Genomic DNA, 21,521 nt, shown 5'->3' with positions numbered 1-21,521 from the left:
CAAACAATGACGGTATTGCAAATGAAAATGAGGTTGTTGGTATCAATCAAACTGATGATGTCACAAACAATGAAAACAATGCACATGCAACTGGGTTTGTTGTGGATGACATTAGCCCAAATGATAGCATTTCTAATGTGCGAAGCAAACACTCAAGTAAAGGAAGTGGTAAAAGTGGAAGATCAAGCATCGCTTCTGCACGCATAAAGGCTGAAGCAGATAAAGCTGCTCTTGTTGCCCGTGATGCAGCTCTGAGGGAAAGGCACACATTGGAGGAGCAGGAGCAACAACTGAGGAGAAAACGAGAACAGCTTGACCTGGAAGCGGAAATTGCAGCAGCCAATGCTAAGTTGTCAGTATTGCAATCCTCTGATGTGGGCGGTTCCAGTGTAGGAACCACAAATGGAATGGAGTCTTATCTGGAAAAGGAAAAAAGGAAAAATGAGTCTGTGATTGTCTTGAATCCTATGGCAACTGAATATCAGCCTGGATTGTGGAAATCAACGCAAACAACAATGCTCAAACAAACCACTGGATGTGTGACCAAAGGAACATGGCCGGTACTTTAAAACAGCTTCTGAACATCAGTACAATATGCATGACCACCAGGAAAGCATGGGAAATTCACACCAACTTAAAAGTCAAATGGCAACTTTTCAAGTAAACAAGGAAATCAGTCAACCTCAAATCACTCATCAATGCACTCAACCTCACATAAATCAAAGCGCATCTGAAGACATACTTACCATCATGCACAGACAAAACGAAATAACAGCCGCTTTGGTGCAACAGCAACTCACAAGATCTCTGCCACCAAGAGATATTCCTATATTTGAAGGGAACCCTCTGCAGGACAGAGCTTTTATAAAGGCATTCGAGCAGGGAGTGGAGGATAAGGCAGGAGCAGCAGATTGTCTATTCTATCTGGAGCAATTTACCAGAGGACAGCCACAACAAATGTAGCTTAGCGAAAGTTCAAGCAGGAAGAATGTTCTCATTCATTCATTCATTATTAACTTCATTCATTCTACACTCTCTCTCTTTCCCCCCTCTGTTCCTGTTTCGCGATCAGCTGATTAGGGGCGTTTCCATTTAAGCATTAACCAACCAGAGTTAGACACGACGTCTGTGAACCAATCATCTTATTGCTGTCAAACTTTAAATCTGCTCCTCTCTCTTCCGTAGTCTGCTCATCGTTTCAGACGATTATTTCGAATGGAACATTTCCTACTCACCCTTTGTTGCATCTCGTTGTTTCATTTTCCTCCAATGTCCGACTCTGACCTCGATCAACTCGCGGAGGATCCTGATCTAGGAGGCGATGTGTTGCCGGAGATAGCTTCCATCTCCCCGGACAGCCTGCGCAGGAGCGCTCGCCTTGCAGTTTGTGACAGTCCATCAAAAGGCGAGGCAGGATTCCTTATGTCTCAGCTTCATGGTCGTGGCATCACTCCAGCACCAGGTATTTCTCTCTCCCAGCTCCGCGAGTTGGCGGAATTATCAAATTACTAACAGGGAGAATGCTCATATCGCGCCGAGCAGCCGGCTGCTTCCATCATCTCCTCTCCTGTACCAACTCGCGGTCGGAAAAGAACGAGGAAATCAGGTCCCTCGCAAGCTCCTCAGCCCAAGAGGAGAAATGTCTCTTGCCGGTCCCCCTCTCACGCAGAACCGACTAATCCAAGACACTCATCCTCTGATAGTTTCTTAGTCTCCACCTTACAGGCTCTGAATAAATCTATGGGTAATATCGACGCACGCCTTCGTGCTCTGGAGAACGCTTCATCTGCCACTTCTTCCTCTGCTACAACTTCTGCAAATTCGGGCACTTCAATGCTGGATGTCACTACGCCAAGTCAGCCATCCACTATCACTCGGATTGAAGCTTCAGCACATTCACTCGCCACGGCTGTTCCAGCTCCTATTTTAGGTAGGCCTTACATTCCTCAATCAGCGTACATATCTCCCCGGTTAAGGTCTAAAATCTTAGATGGCAAAGACATTAATCTAGTCAGCCTTATCCTGCCTTCACCAGAGTGCGCTAATAGCGTCGCTACAGGCGAAAATTTAACTGCTGTCTTTAAGTCCGCCGATCCCCGGCTTAATAATGATTTGAGTTTCGGGCAGTTAGTGGCAGCTTTCGGCATATTCCGTGATGTTATATGCTCTGCTTTCCCCGAGAGAAGACAAGAACTCGATGCTTATTTGTCTCTCATCAGTGATCTCAATCTCAAGTATGGAAAAAACATTCTTTCAGTACCACAAAGCTTTCTCAAGAAAAGCCGCTCTGAACATTTCACAATATAACATCCGCCTGGACTGGTCCATTCTGGACACCGAGCTCCTAGTGATGTTCGCCGGAGGAAATCAAATCATTACCTGCAGCTCATGTGGGCATTCAGGTCATTCCGCCTCCCTGTGCCCCTCAGTGCCGTTTCAGCAGTCTCTCTTGAAGCCCCCACCTCCACCCTCGCCTCTACCTCTCACCGACAAACGTGGCCGTCAGGTGCATCTCTTTAATAGCTCGCCGATCTGCAACAATTTCAATGAAAATGTCTGCTCATTTCCCAATTGCCATTTTCTTCACGTTTGCAGCAGTTGCAGGGATGCACATCCCTGGTCCGTCTGCCCACGGCGCATCGTTCCGTCTCTGAATTTTGCACGCCAAGAGAAGCGACGTGGTTCAAAGACATTCTGAACTTTCACCCTTCTACACCAATAAATGTTAAATATTTAGCAGCTGAACTGTCATCTCATCCTGATTCAGTGTTCGTGGATCACCTTCTTACAGGGCTCTCTCAGGGTTTTCGGGTCGGAGTTTTAGCTTCTCCCTCAGTTATGTACGTAACAAAAAATCTCCAGTCTGCAGCGAAAGAGCCAGAAATAGTCTCGCAACTATTAGGGAAAGAGGTTAATAAAGGGTATGTCATAGGTCCATTCAAGTCTTCTCCCTTTTCAGTATTTCCCACTAGCCCCATAGGTGTAGCTACAAGGAAATATTCAGGGAAGAGAAGGTTAATTTTCGACCTGTCCGCGCCGCGCTCCGGCCCCGTTGCGAGCGTTAACAGTTTTATTCCGCCTGAACCTTTTTCCGCGTTATCCCTCAAGGGTGTTCTTTCATATCTCGTTTACTAGAGATGTTGTCATCAGTGCATAATTTACATGACGTCCTATCATTAGATGAAGGGTTCCGCTCCGACCTGAGTTTTTAGTCCCTGCTGCTCGAGCACTGGAATGGCCTAACGGTGGTGAAAGAAAAACCTCACACTCGATGTGGCATGCTTTCTCTGCTCAGTTCAGTTGATGATCCTTTGGGGTTCATCGCACCAATCACTCTGCCAGGAAAAGTGTTGCTGCAGGACCTATGCAGGAGAAGCTCTGGGTGGGATGACAACTTACCAAGTGACATACAGAAACACTGGACAAAGTGGCTGGAAGAGCTTGTCAAGCTTGCAGAGTTTAAGATTGTGAGGTGCATTAAGCCAAAGGATTTTGGACCGCTTGTGCAGGCTCGTATGCATCACTTTTCTGACGCAAGTGAATGTGGATATGATGTTGTCAGTTATGTGAGGATGGAGAACAGTCAGCATGATGTTCATGTTGCTTTCCTGCTCGGCAAAGCGAGAGTGACACCGTTGAAGCAGGTCACTATTCCACGTTTGGAGCTCACAGCGGCGGTTCTTGCTGTTCGAGTGGACAGGATGTTGAGAGTAGAGCTGCAGTTACAGTTGGAAGACTCAGTCTTCAGGACAGACAGCACCTCTGTCCTGAAGTATATAAAAAATGAGGACAAACGATTTCATACCTTTGTGGGAAACATAGTTTCAGCTATCAGGGATGCCACCAATGTGTTGCAGTGGAGATATGTTGGTTCTAAGCTAAATCCAGCTGACCATGCATCCAGAGGTATGAAGGTTGACGCACTGCTGACTGGCAGCAGTTGGGTGGAAGGGCCCAACTTCCTACGGAAGTCAGAGGAGAATTGGCCAGAATGTGTTGTGGAAACAGCCATTTCACTGGATGACCCGGAAGTGAAAAGAGACTTCATTGTGAGTGCAGTAATTGTCAAAGACTCACCCCGTGCTACTGACCAACTGCTCACTTATTTCTCAAGCTGGCAGAGGCTTAAGGTCTCAGTTGCATGGTTCCTCAAGGTGAAGAGAGCTCTGTAGAAGTTACGCCAAGTGAGAAAGGAGCTGACTGTTTGCACACCATTAACAATTAGGGGCCGGTGTGTAGGAGCCAGGTTGTGTTGTGCACGTTTTTGCAGGTGGCACTATCTGTTCAGGTCTGTTGGGTGTGTCTACTTAGGTAGGTGGGTTAATCAGCGCAGGTGCGCACGCTGAGGAAGCCATACGGTTTTTGACCGTGCCATGGCATCTAAAACACCGCAGGTCAGAGTGTTTATTAGTAAATTGTGACTATGAAAATTATTATTGGTCAGTACGGGAAAGCAGTTTGTTTTAAACACGTGTTGTGAGTAATAAATCGGCAAAACGAAAATTGGAAATTTTGCTGTGTTTTGTGGATCTGCACCTACACTGGCATGCGTACAAACCCTTCATACCAGCATGCGCCGATAGTGACAAAGGTACGCCACTATACTTAGGATACGCCTTGTTTCATGCACCTGTAAGAAAGCCTATACTGAGTAGATAACATCTGTAGGCACATTATCAGTATTGTGTTCTAAGTAAGCCAGTTACAAGTCAGTCCACACAGAAAAAGGAAGTTTTGACACCCATTCTGAGAAGGATTTTTATGATTGAAAATGGGGAAGGTTAGATAGATTCCCCTTGACCCACTTATTTTGTCAAATATTTTGTAAAAGCACAATTTAGGGAGAAACAAATGTTACTTTTTTTGACTGCTTCCAGTTTTATCCATTGAAAAATAGCATCCAACATGAGATTTGTACCCAGCTACTACTTTGTACCGAGCTACTTGATCAAGATTGAACACAAGTGAAAGCAATTCCACCCAGGACCTGTTGTTTGAAACTGGGCCCAAGTTTTGCTCTTTTATGTAGTTTTTCAGTGAATGGGCGACATTTTAAAGTACCTATTGAAGAGGCTCACTCTTTAGGCTGCCAAAATGTTCAGTAGCACCAAGACAATAAGTGTTATGGTTGAAATTGGGTGTGGAAATTGACATGGCATGACACCAGTGGAGCCTCTAAAAAATTGTGAATTAGATTAGAAGTGAAAACTATTTTATGGTGCCATTTATAAAATCACAGACACTGATATGTTAATGTCAAAATTACTTGACAAATACTTACGGATCATGGCTTCATTAACTGCCAGGTTAGTAAATGGCTTCTTTCCCTTTCTTCCATTGAAGCTATATTTCACCAACAGCGATTTGCCTCCAATTTTATTAAGCATCCTCCTCACACCATCGCCAAGGCTCCCTCCAGCTTGCAGGCTGAGGTACTGAATCTGTAGAAATCAAAATATCTGGTACTGTGGTGTGTCATTTGTCAAAATACCAGAAAACAAAATGTCATTGCACTCACTATTTTCTTTCTGAAAGCAGGGTCAGTTTTTATCTGGAGGAACAGGCTCTCCAACTCCCCTGCAGCATCTCACTGATGTCCTCCTCGTTTATCTGACTCTGCTGTCGTGTCTCCAGCAAGTCTACTACCTACTGCATGGCATTGATAAAGGAGACCTGCATCATGTCCATCTTTAGGAATATCCTCCGCTCAAATCCTTCCAACATCTTCACGACCTCTGGGAAGTAAGTAAAGGTACAATGTAGTGGTGTAAAAATGAAGGTCTGCAGAAAAACTGTTCAATTATACATTAATAATTCAATTGAAACCAACTGTTCAGTGTGTATACATGGTCCCAGTGGGGATGGATTATTCAACAATACATTGCTGTAAATGTACCTTGTTTTATTTCATGGCACTTAACACTGCTGCCTGTAGTGATTACAAATATATTAACAGAAGGAATTATTGTAAATATAAATTGAAGAGTAAATTATCCTTTAAATTTAATTTGTATTTACCTTCTGATGTTTCCAAATCAGCTGCAAAGCAAGAACAAACCAATTGAGATGAAGCCCTTTCATTGACTGTACTATGGCCTTAACACACCTGGTACTAACATGTGGTTTTCGGATCACAAGTGGAATGCCTTAACTACAGTAGTGAACACACCCAGGACAGATTGAGGACACATTCAGATCCGATCACTCAGGCCGCATACAGAAGTGGTCTGGGACCTGACTGGGACGCGTCTGGCAGTGTGTACGCACATATGTCCTGGGCCACATTAAGGACCTCCCACTCGGCTCTCTTTCCTGATTAGACATTTCTCTACTATGTCTCTAAAAATTTTATTTTTATTTATTTTTCATGTCACTCCAGCACCTGTAAACATAGATTTACAGTGTGCACGGATACACAGACCGATCGTGTCTGTGTTTATTTAGTAAGGAGACTGCATACGTTTTTAATACGGGAAGATCCTGAACCGACGAGGGGGAGAGACGGCATGGGTAAATCATGCAGTGCAGTGAGGACACAGATTGATGTGTGTTTCTCATGGTCTGCCCCTGACTCAATAACATCGTGATCTGTCTGTATTTCCGCGCACACTTCAAATGCTGTCATATGTCCATATGCTGTGTAGTTCATATATTTCACTGATAAACACAGAGCTGTAGAGGAGCATCAGGCATAAGGCCCCCCCTCCCTCTGAGCGCCTGCACAGCAGCTGTCCCCCTCTCTGTGCTGTGAAGACTCACAGTGTTTGTATTATATGATGTTTTTAATGTCTTATTAAGGTGAATGAGGCTCCTGTTTATTTGCATACAGAGCGGGAAAGTGAGATCTGATCACAAGTGGTCACTGAAGACGCATTTGGAAACGCATTGAAATGCAAAGTGTGAAAACTAGTGCTTAGAGCTGACCACTTGTGATCCGATCATGGAAACCACGTGTTAATACCAAGTGAGTTAAGGGCCTATGTTTGATTGTTAAAAAACTTGTTTTGGGGAGATCTGTTTACTTAGCAGTCACAGTCAAATAAGAGTGCTTACTCTTATTTGACTGTGACTGCTAAGTAAACACATCAAGGTATTTGTGGCCTTTGTACTTTTTGGCCTCCGTAAGCTATACAGAACCCATAGTAATGCATGATTAAATGTTATCAACAATGCAAACAAAATATTGAGTAATTCAACGAAACAAATCAGAAGTTCTAAAAGCAAAAGTTATTTTTCCTGCTGTCTCTCCAGGGAGGCAAGTTAATTGATAAAATTAGACATAAATTGAAATTACTGTTTAAATTTGCTTCTTTATTCATTTACCTTAATCCCCCTATTTATTTACTTTCCTATTTACTTTTCCCTTTAATTTATCCATTTATTTTTGCATAATATTTAACTTTTTTTTCATTTTTAAATTTATTTTATGTATGATATTCGTGTATGTATTATCTCTTTGCATTCTCCCCCTTTTTATTTCCTCAAACTTCTTTTCAGTTTTTTCTTCATAAATTTGCGTGTCATTCGACCAAGAGACCTAGATTTAGTGACTTTACAGATCATCAGGAAAAAAACCAAGAAATGTATTTCATTTATTCCCATGCATTCATCTCACATTAATCACAGTCCACAGCTCCTGTCATCAGTGCAGGGTTCCTCCCTCTCAGCATACCTTTCAACACAATCTTCCCAGTGTAGAGAGCAAACTGGTGGAATTCCATTGCTTTCAAGCAGTCAAGGTCCTCCAGTCCCCTTGGCTTTCTGTTTTCAGTGCCTCCAGATGCTTGCTGATACTAGTCATTTGGCCTGTTGACATTCATGTTCCCGTCTTGCCCTTTGTCCACAGACACAGCAACTTCCTCATAACCTCAAGGCAGCATTGGTGCATGTAGTCAGCTGGAAATGACTTTACCATATGTATCTATGAGCAGGCTGCAGAAGGGAAGGTTTTTTTCTGCCTGGTGATGCTCTGGCTGCCAGCTCTCCCTGAATGACTGGTCTGTTCTCAAGGTGAGATTTTCTACTTCAGGGTAAATTAATTAATTAAATTAAATTAATTAAAAATCCGCTGTGTAAATAGGCTTGTTCGAGATGAGCGAGGCCTGCGCAGAATCGATCGCCACTTGCTAAGCACATTGCATGACGGTTAGATTGTTGTCCAACTTGTTCCGCAAACCAGACTCGGTAATGACAGCTGACACTCTGATTGATTTGATTCATGTTATGTCGAAAACACGCCTATACATAGGGCCCATGGGCGCTAGCGGTGGCGCAAGATGACTTGCTATTTACACAACGTGGGCGCTGGGCATGAAAATTACGACTACGCTGGGTGAAGATAGCAATGACACTTGTCCCACTGTCAGATCACATAGTGCGTGAGGGCTCTGATGCGGACATTTCAACGTCAAATTCCAGACTTTCCGTGAGAGTGCATATCTGCAGACTTCACGCAGACTTTCCTGTCGGATTTACCCACAGTTCATAGCTAACTTGGTGACGTATACAAACGTGATTGTCCAGCCCCCCACTAAATGTTCACAAATATGTTTATCTGTAAGTGACAACAATTAAATATTTGCAAATGATTAACATTAAGGCCTTTCTGACTTTTGATAGTTTGTTAAATGAAGCTAATCTTATCTTATCTTTTTTTCTTATTAGACTTAATGGACCATCTGGTTTCTTGTTCATCCTCTATACTAATATGTGTTGCAGCATCAGAGAGGATAGAACAACAGAGACTATATTTCTCAGTACAGTGTAAAAGCTAATGCATACTGTACTGTACTGTATCAGGTTGCTATCAGCAGCCAGTTTTAAGTTAGACATTGTGTGTTGGTGTATTCTGTGCCTTCTAACCAGGGTCCGGTCTGTGTCAGACACAGGATCTGGCTGCATTTGGAAAAGGAGCCTGGTCCTTTCAGCATCACAACAATAGTTTTATATGAATTAGGAGAACAAGAGCTAGCTTTTTAATGGTGAAAACACACTCATACAATTTAATTAAACAATTTGTTCAATACAGCTCAACTCTAAAAACAATCCCACATTGAACTTGAAATATTCTTTTATTATAGAGGTCTTACTGCCCTCTAGTGGGTAAAGACAGGAGCACCGGTCTGTTTCCACCTCTAATTTGTGTCGCCTGTGTTTTGTGTGACGGGGGACAGCTGACAATTTGCTTTATATTTTAAATTTAACTATTTTGAAGTTAACAGGACTAATTAGGTTGACATTTATATAATATATATACATTTGCATATTACACATTTTCGCTGTGCAATTTTAGTGTCATTTAAGTGTAATCTGAAAAAAATGTTTGTCCTACTGTCACAATAATTATTTCAAATTGTTTAGACAGATTACTATTAAAAAATGGCTTCGATCCCACCAAGTCATTTAGCAGAGATGACTTTTTTCATGTTTTGGATACAAAACTGAAACAAGAATTTTTTGTTGTAAAGGGGAGATAAGATCCACTGCTGGACATACTATTCAGCTTTAAGCACTAAAGTTACACTTCTAATACTCTTGAGCTGTTGTATTTTCCTTCAATTACTTCCACTTATCTTGTACGTAAGCGTTATTAATTCACAGAGAAAAAAAGTTTGCCTTGTGTTTTCTGAATTAACAAGATAACTCAAAATTCAGTGAGCAGCTCTCATCTTGTGTAATGGTTGTTGTTAAGTTCAGGGTCAACCCAGGTGTCTATTGTATAACCTACACTGCTCAAAAAAATTAAGGGAACACTTAAATCAAACATCAGATCTTGATGAACGTATAATTCAAGTGGAAAATCTTTACTGATGTACATTGTATCATTTGTTGAGAACAAAATGATGTAACAACGGTCATTGGAAATTGGAAACCAAAATCATCAGCCCATTGAGGGCTGGATTCAAAATTACACCCAAAATCAAAGTAAAAAAATGAAATCACAGGCTGATCCAACTTACGTGAATGTCATCGTGGCAACTCATGATGTGACTCAGTAGTGTGTATGGCCCCTACATGCCCGTATGGATTCCCAACAATGTCAGGGCATGCTCCTGATGAGTCGGCGGATGGTGTCCTGGGGGATCTTCTCCCAGACCTGGATCAGGGCATCAGTGAGCTCCTGGTCTGTGGCGGTACTTGGCGGCACTTGGCGGCGTCTGATGCATCGATACATAATGTCCCATAGGTGCTCAGTTGGATTTAGGTCACGGGAACAAGAGGGCCAGTCAATGGCATCAATGCCTTCGTCATCCAGGAACTGCCTACACACTCTGGCCACATGAGGCCGGGCATTGTCCTGCACCAGGAGGAACCCAGGGCCCACTGCACCACCATAAGGTCTAACAATTGCTTGGAGGATTTCATCCCAGTACCTTAAAGTGCTGAAAGAAGTTTCGGGTTAACTGCAGGCTCTGAATAAACTATTATATTGTTAGTTTTAGTGTGAAACCCAAGTGAGAAGTAAATGGGAGTCACTAGACACACAAGTCCTAAATGGTGTTGAAATGTAGCATAGATAAAATGTACTGCAGGTTAAAAATGTACAGAAGCTTAATGTATTTGTGCTTGCTTAGACATTTGTCCTGTTTTTCTATATTAGAAGAAACCTCAAAGTCCTGCCAGAAGCTCTCTCTTGCCAACTGACAGTTTGGTCAGAAACATGCAAGCCAGTAGCCTGCTGGAGGTCATTTTGTAGGGCTCTGGCAGTGCTCCTCCTGTTCCTCCTCGCACAAAGTAGCAAATATCGCTCCTGCTGCTGGGTTGATGCCCTCTATGGCCCTGTCCTGTACCAGTAGTGACAAGGACACTAGCAGAACACAAAACTAAAGAAGTATCAGTCAGGAAGTATCAGGAGAGAGCAACTGTCTGTGGTCACCACATGTAAAACCATTCCCTATTTGGGGGTTGTTTTGCTTTTGCCTCTCCATTGCACCTGTTGTCTCTTTAATTTGCAACACAGCAGGTGAAATTGATTCACAATCACTTGTGCTTCCTAAATGGACAGATCGATATCCCTGAAGTTTAACTGACTTGGTGTTATACTGTGACGATTAAGTGTTCCCTTAATTTGTTTGAGCATGTTACATGCCAAAATATGAAGGCTTTTTGTTCGTCAGGTTGATTTGTAGAAGCAACTGTTTTGTTGGCAGGAGAGAGCTTCTGGCAGGACTTTGAGGTTTCTTCTAATATAGAAAAACAGGACAAATGTCTAAGCAAGCACAAATACATGAAGCTTCTGTACATGTTAAAGCTGCAGTACATTTTATCTATGCTACATTTCAACACCATTTAGGACTTGTGTGTCTACTGACTCCCATTTACTTCTCACTTGGGTTTCACACTAAAATTAACAATATAATAGTTTATTCAGAGCCTGCAGTTATACTGAAACTTCTTTCAGCACTTTAAGGCATCCTTAAGTATAACTTAAAATACACTCTAAAATCACTCCCTATTTTCCCTGAAGACATACAGTACATGTCTGATTAAAAGAAGGCTACACTTTGTTCCTTTTCTTCAAAAGGGTATTTTGATAAAGAGCAGATCAATCTGTTGCATCCTTTCTCTGGGTCAAACGGTTGTTACATAAAACAGATTTGTGTCTGACACACAAAACGAGTATTGTTTTGTTTTACACAATCAATTAGCATGTGACTGCAACCTTTGCATAGCTTTACCCTAATGAGGTAAAATACATGAACTCCTGATTGATTTCCTTTGTGCAGGTTACATCGGGGGGGTTAAGGTAAAATAAACATTCATGAAATGAATGTTGCCTCAGGGTCTGCGTCAAGTCAACACAATCACGGATTTTGTGGCATGTTTACCACAGTTGGTACGTCAGCTTCCCCCGGTAATACTGATGCTAAAAGGCTTAACAATTGCTCTCCAAGTCCTCAACTTAATACCAAAAATTGACATTTAAAATTGATTCTAATATTGACGACAGTCATGAAATAACCATTCACATAACATCTATGTAGCATATAATGGTAAATTTAAATATTTAAAAAATAAAACTTGCCAGTGCTCAGCAAAGCAGGATTAACGTGACAGTCCAGTTTCAGTTAAATTGTGAAACTATTTGAGTTGGTGGAGCAAAAAGTAAAAGTTTGTTGATGATTGTTACTTTTTACCGCTTGTATAACTGTTGTAAAAAAAGCAATATCCCACTTTAGGTTGTGATGTTATACTCAATATCATTGTAGCTGTGATTTGGTCATAGGCACGGGGCCAATAAAGCAAGACGTGTGTATGTTTTAAAATATGACCTTACAATACTAGGAGCTTTAAATAAGCACAATAAATACTCAAAAGCACAGTAGCTTCAAATTATTTAATTTGATAAAGGTATAATGGAGGTACATTAAAAACACCCTGATACAGAGTATGGGAAAAGAGATTATATTGGAATGCAGAATAATGACTCCCCAGGCACATTATTTTACTAAGTTTAAAAAAGTACAAGGAAAAAGAGATGTTTACATAATTTGTCGTACAAAACATAATTCTTTATATTATGTCCCTCTTCATTCATTACTGAGGTACCCAGACAGTTCCTTACTATGACTGTAGGGATTCCCTTCTTGTTGCAACAACTCAGACAGGCACTTTAAAGTGACTCATCCGTGATTCACAGTTGTTTCAAAGGAGTACAAAAATTAGTTGTAAAGGACTCTGCTTGTGTTTGGCTTAAAAGTCCGTGAGCATCCATCACTCAGTCCTGATAGCGCACCTCTGCTCTGAGCTCCTTTGTGATGTAGTTAAGCAGTGCAGCGGTGACCTGCTGCTGGAGGGTGGCGTTGCCCATCACTAAAGCAATGAGTTGGGCAGCGTCGGTCCAGTCCAGGTTGCCTAAGACAGCTAAGATGTCATGATAGAGCTTCTGTTGCTGGTTAGGAGGCAGCTCCATCAGGATCTGAGGCAGAGGCCTGAACTGTCCACTGGTGAGCCAGCTGCCCAACAGACCCCCCACAGCTCCACCTGGAAGAGACACAGAGAGGGTCCTCATTGGGTCAATTACAGGGTCAGTATAAACTTAAGTATAAACAAATGTTATTAAAACATTAAATAAAAGTTGAAGCTACTATCATCAAGAGCTTCATATTAACAATGGTTTAAACTACTGAAAGTGATGTGAGAGCTGTGTCCTCTGGTGATGAACTGCGAGGGCAATCTCACTGGAATAGCTCTGCTGTTTCCCTCAACTCTACCTTACTGAACTTGATGACCTCTTGCAGCTTGTTCTTTCTGTTTTATGGCCCACAACTCTAATGCTGTTTTCACTTCTCCTCTTATCAGCAGACTGCTGTTTTCAGCAAAAAATAAGCTCTAATTTGCAAAGTTGGTTCGCTTATATAGTGGAGCTTTAAACAGCTAAAAATTAAAATGTGTTTCTCAAGAGTTTGGGGAGATCAAAATGAAAACAGCTATGAGCAGAGTAAAGAGAATACAATACAGATAATCACTGCTGAATAATTTTCAGTGGATCAATAACCTAACAGTAAATAAGAAGGAGGGGCTGCTGGAGATACTTATGATAATAGAAAGCAGTGGTGCCTCCTTAAATATGTCCACTCTGATTAGCTAATTAGTAGATTTCAAAGAATGTTCACAAAGTTCGGTGTTTTCACACAATCTCAAAATCAATGTTAAAGGTTTCATCAGGCAGTGTTGATGTTAACACAGGGATCACAATCAGTAGTTTTTGGGTGAGGAATAATTCTTACCAACAGCGATCCCTGGAGGTCCACCAAGAAGCCCACCAACAAAAGCAGTTCCTCCTGCCACCATTGCTCCTTTGGTGGAGTTTTTCACGGCCACTTTGATCTGATCATGACCTGATATTTCACAGCACAGACGCACAACATCATCCATCCTTGGAGCCATTCCCGCAGGGAGACACTGAAGACACAGAAGTGAGTCAAGTCTACTGTGGTGGCTAATGTAAAATAAAATAAGAAAGACCAATCTTTACGCCTTGCTTCAGACTAGAAGAAAACTCTTACTTGCTGTGCAGCACAGAATAGATTTTTTTGAGCCGAGTGTTCACACAGATGAGACCAAACAAACAAAACCAATCTAGTCACTCAAAATACATACTTACAAACATATTTTTATGTAATACAGTCACATTCTGCAGATTTTCTCACAATAAAAAGAGGAAGTGTGGACCACAATTATTATGAGACAGAGTTCAGATCATTAAATCAGTATCAGATCATTAAATTTAGCCCCATGACAAAAACCAAACACCACATTCAGTACAACCTGCAGGTAAACTGTTTTAATTGTACTTTAGATTCTATGTGCTAATCTTACTTTGAAAGCAAAGTTATCACACAACGCCTCTACTAATGTTAACTACTGATTTGCACTTACTGCATGTTAATCACAAAGTGTTTTGTGTGCAGTACATAGACCCAGAGGCAGAAGTCAGCTAGTTTGAGGCAATGTAATTAAATGAGAAGAACAGACAGTACACCACGTAACTAATGCATTCGGTTTCACTTTTACTTGACATGATCAGCATAAAATTACCTGGATCATCAGAAAACTCCAACACTTTTAGTATCCTCATAATACACAGTTGTTTTTCGGCCAAAATGAAATATGTTTGAACAATTCTTAATCTTTATTAAATGTATGTTGTGCTTTTAAACTGCGAGTACAACGAGTGCTGGTCTAGGGGGACTCATATAACTAGGTATAAAAAGCTAAGACCATGTTTGTGTGTGTGTGTGTGTGTGTGTGTGAGTGTTTTTAACAGACAAGGGGATTTAATGACAATGAAGACGTGGGGTTTGCCCACCATGGTTGGATAAGAATAATGCAACACAGTTCAAGTTCAATTTCTATTTCATTAACGTACAACAGTTTGAATAACTATGACTTTAAGCACGTAGAGGCAACTTGGTCTTTTTTAAGCTGAGAAAACAGAGAGCTACAAGAATTCTCTCAACAATTATTCGAATTTTAACAATATTCAAATTAGCTTTAGTCTTACCTTCAATCCTCTTCAATGTGTGTGAAGTAGAGCTTTTCCGTCTTGTGTCCCATGTATTTGGTTTCCCTCAAAACGTAGCTTACACTTGCAGTGTATGATGGGATCGGCGGTCGCGCTACTTCCGGGTTTCTATAAATATGTCATAGGACAGAGAGTATATAACAGACGACCAGAACAAGATTATTCCTTTCATCAGAATAAAAAAATAGATGTATGAGTTATAGCCTATCGTATGACTCAAGGAAACTCATACAATGTCATAATATATCCAAGCTGCTTATATTGCGCACTTACTTGTCTTAGTAAAGTTTCTGAACGCAAGTCCCCATGCGCCGGGAAGGGCAAATGTCAAATGTTCAGCTTGGGCAGTAATGGCAGCGGTTTAATCTTGTTTTTGTACAATAAAAAAATCAACGCTGTTCCATAATCCCAGTAAAAAGTTATCTTTGATAATTGAATGCCTGTTCAAAAATAACAAAAAGCAGACATGACATCTTGCGCTTGCGCAATACAAAAACTACTGTTTGGAGGAGATGAACCTTCCTGAACTTTAGAAGGGTTTTGATAAAATTGTTAAACTCTTAAAAAACATTAGGATGAAGATATCTAGCTTTTCATCGCTTTGTCCCTGTCCACCCGGTCGGTTATTATCTAATAATTTGAATGTTAGTTCAACCTATAGAGTACTTTATTCTGCCTTAAGAAAAGTTGACTTAGTGATGACACGCGCCCGCCCCGCCCCTTTTAGGCGGGGCCTGGTGACGTTTCAGGACACTGTGAGAACCCTTGGCGATAAACAACTCTGTGATCAAAACAATCTCCGAAGAACAGCAGCAAAGCTGGACCATTTTTGAAAACGGCCACACCTGAAGACAACATAATTTAATTTTCTCAGGTAAGAGATGTAGTCTGTGTTCATCACTGAGAAATACTGACCTTTATGAGCCTTGGATGTCATTAGTCTTTTGTTCTCTAACTACAATCCTCTTTTCTTTGTGATGCCTCTAAAGTCTTTGCTTTTTTGGGGGTCTGATTATCGTCGGTTTTGATATGTTATAGCAGCGCTACATTCTCCACTTGATAAAAGTCACCAAATACGAGCAGTGGCGATAACAAAAAATTGGGCAAAGTAATCTCGCAGGCAGATGTTTTTCTCATATAATATTGTGATAGTACTGCGGATCATGTTATTAGGGTTTGTATCATTACTCTGTGTGAGTGGACAGGGTCCTGCAGTATGTCTGTATTTTCAGGGAGGGGTCTGGTTACATTGGATTCTGGGCGGACACCCACAAGCAGGCACGAAGGCATCCAGACACTCAGGGAAAACACGGATCTATTTATGGATCTATGTTTGTATATTAAACGACAGCAGAAGAAATGTAGCCTGTAATACCTGTGATATGTGCAATAACATGTAGCCTATGCCATGTAGTTCTGCTGTTGTATTTCAGTTGCCTATATCATGTTATTTTATGTTTTTTTGTTTATAGCCATAATTTATTTTGAGGATATATTTAACAGTTTAGGAACATAAAGTCTTCTGCAAACTATAAGCTGACGTAAAGAATTGGTAGCTATATATTGAACCTTCATTAGGCCTTCACATAGCCTACGGTTACATTTGTCATTATTTAATCACTGTACCCTACAGGATGAGTTCAGTATCTTATAATCGCGACTACTTTACAATTTACTATAGTCCACAATGTTAATAAAAATATCACAAAATGTACAGGTTACGGGCATTAGTAAGGGACAGAAGGTCAGTCAGCTGCAGTCTGAAGTCACAAAAGTGACTTCACTCCTTCATGGAAGAAATCTGAACCAGTTTCTCAGAGTATATTACATCAGTGAATTGAGTGTAGTTTGATCCTCTTGTATGATCATGTTCGTTCAACCCTCTCATTTTTAAATTGACCCCGTGATTCCCCGTCACAGCAACGTAACAACTTAGTCTGCTCAGGTTTCTGAGATGCGTAATGGAAACAGTTGTTGATATAGAGCGAGTGTGATATGGACATAACAGGTCTTAAGAGTGTTTATTAAGACGGCCACAAGGGGGAGCCATTGGCATTGTTATTTTGCAAAAGGCACCAGCAGGGAGCAGGTTGAAGTGGATGTGGTTAGTCAGATAAACTCAGTGCTCACTTTTACATGTTAATATTGGCATATTCAACATCATTATCTGTTTCCAAACGTAAATGCTGTGTATTTGCTGCATATTTGCAATCTACCTGCTTGCTTTTATTTATTTACAGATTGCAATAGAAGATGATTGGAAAGATCCTTTCTCACCTGCTTGGGAATTCTGGTGAGGACTTTGAGGATGCAGACGACAGTTATGATGAGCTGACGGAGTTTGAGGATGGAGGATGGGTCATTGTTGATCTCCCAGGTAAGACAAGGACTGTGATAGATGTACATCAGCGTGTTATTCACATCAATCTATTCAAGACGTTCTTTGCTCAGTGAGGGAGCAGCTAATTCTGGGTTGAAATCTTTCCTTTATATAGAGACCAGGTCACTATCCGCCCCTGAAGTGGACCCCCTGGAGAACCTGCTGATTGAGCACCCCAGCATGTCCGTCTACCAGATGAGGCATAGGATGAGTGAAGCGGAGGAGGAGGAAGGCTCTGATGGAGACCAAGCGGACACTTCAAGGTTAATGTCCATTTACACCTCCAGCACATTTGTCTTTATACCAAGATAAATAACCACTTAACAATTCACACCACTCTATTTGTAAGGGCAGGAAAATGTCTTTCGCATCCTTTTCCAAAACTGGCGGGAGTCCCAAAGTGCAGTCCTGTCCAAAGTCCTTATGTGGCATACACCCTGTGACTGGAAAGTAATACCTAAATACCAAATGATTCCAATATTTAGATGCTATTTTATCAGTGTCTGGTTAAAAAATGTAAAAACTAAGAGTGCCTAAACAGGGAACAGAAACAAGTCACCCTGCTCTGGGTTGCACTGTCCTCTTTTTCTATTGACCATATTCAGACAGCAGCCATTTTCCTCTGACATCATGCATGGTGGGAAGCTCAAATGCTGTTGTCATGTCACACATGTAGCAAATAGCATATATTTAGAGTATTAGACAAATCATTAATAATTAACAGCCATTTGATTGAAACTGAAAAGACAATGAACAGGAAAAGACGGAAACAACATGTTTGTGTTACATGACAAAATAGGAAAGGCAGCAACTCCTAGCTATGTTAGCTAACGTAATGTTAGCAAGGACTTTACTTCCTAGCTGACGCCACGTTGAAATGTTGAATGCTATTAGCTGTTGTTTAACGGTAGCAACATGTTTAATGTTACAAAATATGTTGTTTAAGTTTAGAACATGGCCTTCTGATCCAAATGATAGTGATAGTCAGATAGACTACTGTATGATATACAGCATGAAATACATCAGTAAAACATTGATATATTTTATTTAAAGGCGCCTTTCATGGCACTTAAGGCCACCTTACATCATATAATAACACAGAACAAACAACACTATAAACAGCACAGCACCAGTAATAAAACATGATTATACCAGCATTTGAGCTTCCTACCCTGACAATGACCTCAGAGGCTGCTGTGTGAATATGGTGAATGACATTTATCTATATAAGATAGGAATTTGATTCAACAAAAGTTTCGAATATGTGTGTGATTCTTTCTAGCATTACTCAGTGTACATGACCCAGAGAAAAATAATAATCATTACTGTTTAGAGGGCAGCTTTTATATCACGTGCTTTACACAGTGACTGGTATAAAACCTCCAGCTCTGATCTCAACATTTAAAACAACCTTTCATCTGTTGTCAATGCCCCAACCAGTATCCTGGTATTTTAAGAGCTTTTGCCTGAGGGGTTCCTCTGTTCTCTCATTCAAACTAAACTCCAGCTTAAAGCATGATGATGTTTCTTGTGCTTTTGGACAAGATCAGTAAAAATCTTCTAAGAGGAAATGAGGCATCTTCTGGGTTCCACCATTCCGCCATTCTCTCTGTTTCTCGATACATTTGGATAAATGTAACTTTTGTCTGGTTCTGTTCTTTTTGGCTCGATCTTCCAACTGAGATGCTTTTGCTGTCAGGACTTTGTTGTTCCTGATATGATCTGACTTCATTCAGAGTGGCTGATGTCCACACACAGTGCAGCCAAGGTCTTGTTTTATTCTAAGCAGGACAAGGTTTGTTTGACTCTGGAGAAGGTCATATATGCTATGAATGATGAACATCATCCTGCTAACCTTTGCCAATCCAGATGTCAGCCCACAAAGTCTTTCTGTCTCTGACTTACCAGGATTTTCATTTGCCTTACCCCCTCATCCAGACGAGCCCCCTCCTCCGATGTGCCTGAAGCATCTCTGTGTTAGTCAGTGCCCTGCCATCCTGCTGCCATAACATCCTTATGATGCAGCCTTTACTGCTTTTGTTGGCAGTTTTGGATTCTGGTTTCTAACTTCCTTGATCTTCATTCTTGATTTGATTTCCTGACCGATATACTTGATTCAGACCCCAGAGAGGCAACTGTGGCTTTGCCCTTTAAAGGTTTATTTTTCTGAAACTCTCAGGATGCCAAACCATCGTTTTAGTTTCATCGAGAGTTCGTACACCAGAGAAGGGCCAGAGAAGTTTGGGCAGAACTCTGCATTCAGTTTCTGGCTTGTTTTGTTGTCTTCTGATACTCACTGTGTTGAGAGGTAAGTTATCAAATCATTCCCCCATGCTTTTCACCTGTTTTTCTTTCAGGAGGACAGTGCCTCCAGCATCATCATTGCTAAAGGTACTGTCCTCCAACTGAACTCAGTTTGCCCTGCCAGGACATATATGGTACGTACTCTTGTAAAACCACAACTTGTCAATTTTGCTTCTCAGTTAATGTGTGAATTAAACACACAGGACAAAATATGTTAAATAGTGAGCTTTAAAGGTACCGGTACAACATACGCTTCCTCTTTCTATTCCTAAACTAAGCTTACTGTCTCCTGACAGTAGCTTCACATTTGTTAGATAGAAAAAAGGGTTGTTCAAATCTTTGGTCATCAATAAGTCAATATTTTTCTATCTAGCGCTAAATCACAACAACTTTGTAAATCTTCTCATCTTATTTTAGGCAAAAGAATCAAAGAAACATTTGTCCCAAGATGTCAAACTATCCTAAGCGAGATCAGGGTTTAGAAAGTCAAAAGACAATTTGGGGCCACTTAAGGTGTTAAGTGCACATTAAAGGATCAAGACTTTTAAATATTGGTGTACAGTAATTCTTTATCAATTTCATATTGCATATAAAGTATTGATGTATTTCATTAACACAAACTATAACCCATCCCCTGTGTCTGTCCAGGCCAGTGGCAGTGAGGCGGCACATCTCCTGGCGTCTGGCTGCCTGGGGGATCCCTCTGCCCTCCAACATCCAGCTGCTGGCCGTCCAGAGAGCCAGGGCCCAGACTGAGAGGAAGAAGCTGAGCCGCAGCACTCTCCACAGGCAGAACCTGGCTAAGACACGATTCTCCCTCTCAGAGAAACGCTTCGGATACTTCAAGCAGCCCTGCCAGCGCCTCTACAACTACTGAACAGGAGGAACGGCTTGTGAGAGGGTGATTCTCAAAGCTGCCTTCATCATTCTCAGTGTGCAGCACAGTGCCTTAAGTTACTCAGGTTTCCACCAGCGTTTAGAGTTAGTTCTGTATATCCACCAAGGCTTGAAGCAAATGAGATTCACCACTTCCTGTGCACTTCCTGTGATCAGACCTCTGCCAGAAGAACCACAGCTACACAAGCTTTTATTTTGTTTTTAATATAATCACCCTCATTGTTACCCTCACAACTGACCGTTCATCTCCTAACTTCATGAAAGACACATTTGGTCGCTCAGGTTGGGCAAGTACACAGTTACTTTCATATCTAATCCTTTGTACATGTTTAAAAGAAATCAGTTGAGTTATTTGATTTGTTGGTAAAGCCTTTAGGAAGTGGGTGTTGTGTTAGTGTTATTGTAATGCCATTGTTACTGTTACAGTGTGTGACACTGATACAGTATTAAAAACTCAAATCTGTAGTACTTTGTTGTATTTTTGCACCTTTTGAGTGGTCATTTTTCTTCTGTACTCAGAATGTATTAACTGTGTGCATTAGCTTTAGCTGTCTGTGCGAGAAGTGTAATGAGAGTTAATCTCACACCATGTTGACCTGTATAGTATTCATGTTGAGCGAAAACATAATACTGAATGTGAATCTCCAAAGATACATTTTGTTTCTTAGCGACTCTAAAGGAATAATTACAAAACCACTGTTCATGTTTTTTCATTGAGGCTACGATTTTGTACTTTTCAGCAGGCACTCGCCTTTTTCATGTAGCACAAATTGTTCGTTTCAGACTCATGAGTGTAAATAAGGTTGAATACTATGTTTTTCTATTTGTGTGTATTTATAAAATGTAAAATGTTTTCTTAATGTAGTGGTTGTATTTATTTTGGCAGCAACTGTACAACATTTGTAGGCAGAA

At 41.0% G+C, this 21,521-nt stretch overlaps 2 protein-coding genes across 2 annotated transcripts; one reads left to right on the top strand and one right to left on the bottom strand.

Annotated features, from left to right (window-relative positions):
- Nucleotides 1–12,323: 12,323 nt before the first annotated feature.
- Nucleotides 12,324–15,388, bottom strand: LOC138591271 (protein C19orf12 homolog). The gene is made up of 4 exons (XM_069661813.1): nucleotides 15,302–15,388; nucleotides 15,008–15,136; nucleotides 13,731–13,905; nucleotides 12,324–12,984 (listed from the first exon to the last, which is right to left on the bottom strand). The coding sequence occupies exons 3-4, from the start codon at nucleotides 13,888–13,890 to the stop codon at nucleotides 12,719–12,721; spliced, it is 426 nt and encodes a 141-aa protein (XP_069517914.1). The 5' UTR covers nucleotides 13,891–13,905; nucleotides 15,008–15,136; nucleotides 15,302–15,388; the 3' UTR covers nucleotides 12,324–12,718.
- Nucleotides 15,389–15,793: 405 nt separating this feature from the next.
- Nucleotides 15,794–21,458, top strand: LOC138588294 (tumor protein p53-inducible nuclear protein 2). The gene is made up of 4 exons (XM_069658329.1): nucleotides 15,794–15,902; nucleotides 17,269–17,405; nucleotides 17,524–17,671; nucleotides 20,361–21,458. Exons 2-4 carry the CDS (start codon nucleotides 17,282–17,284, stop codon nucleotides 20,587–20,589), a joined length of 501 nt encoding a protein of 166 aa, XP_069514430.1. The 5' UTR covers nucleotides 15,794–15,902; nucleotides 17,269–17,281; the 3' UTR covers nucleotides 20,590–21,458.
- The last annotated feature ends 63 nt before the right edge of the window (nucleotides 21,459–21,521 follow it).

The sequence above is a fragment of the Semicossyphus pulcher genome, unplaced genomic scaffold, assembly GCF_022749685.1.
Source record: "Semicossyphus pulcher isolate SPU_LCO1_2020_fin unplaced genomic scaffold, fSemPul1.0.p SCAF_1, whole genome shotgun sequence".
NCBI lineage: Eukaryota > Metazoa > Chordata > Actinopteri > Labriformes > Labridae > Semicossyphus > Semicossyphus pulcher.
Note: the sequence above shows the minus strand (reverse complement) of the source record. Positions and strands in the feature narration are given on the sequence as shown.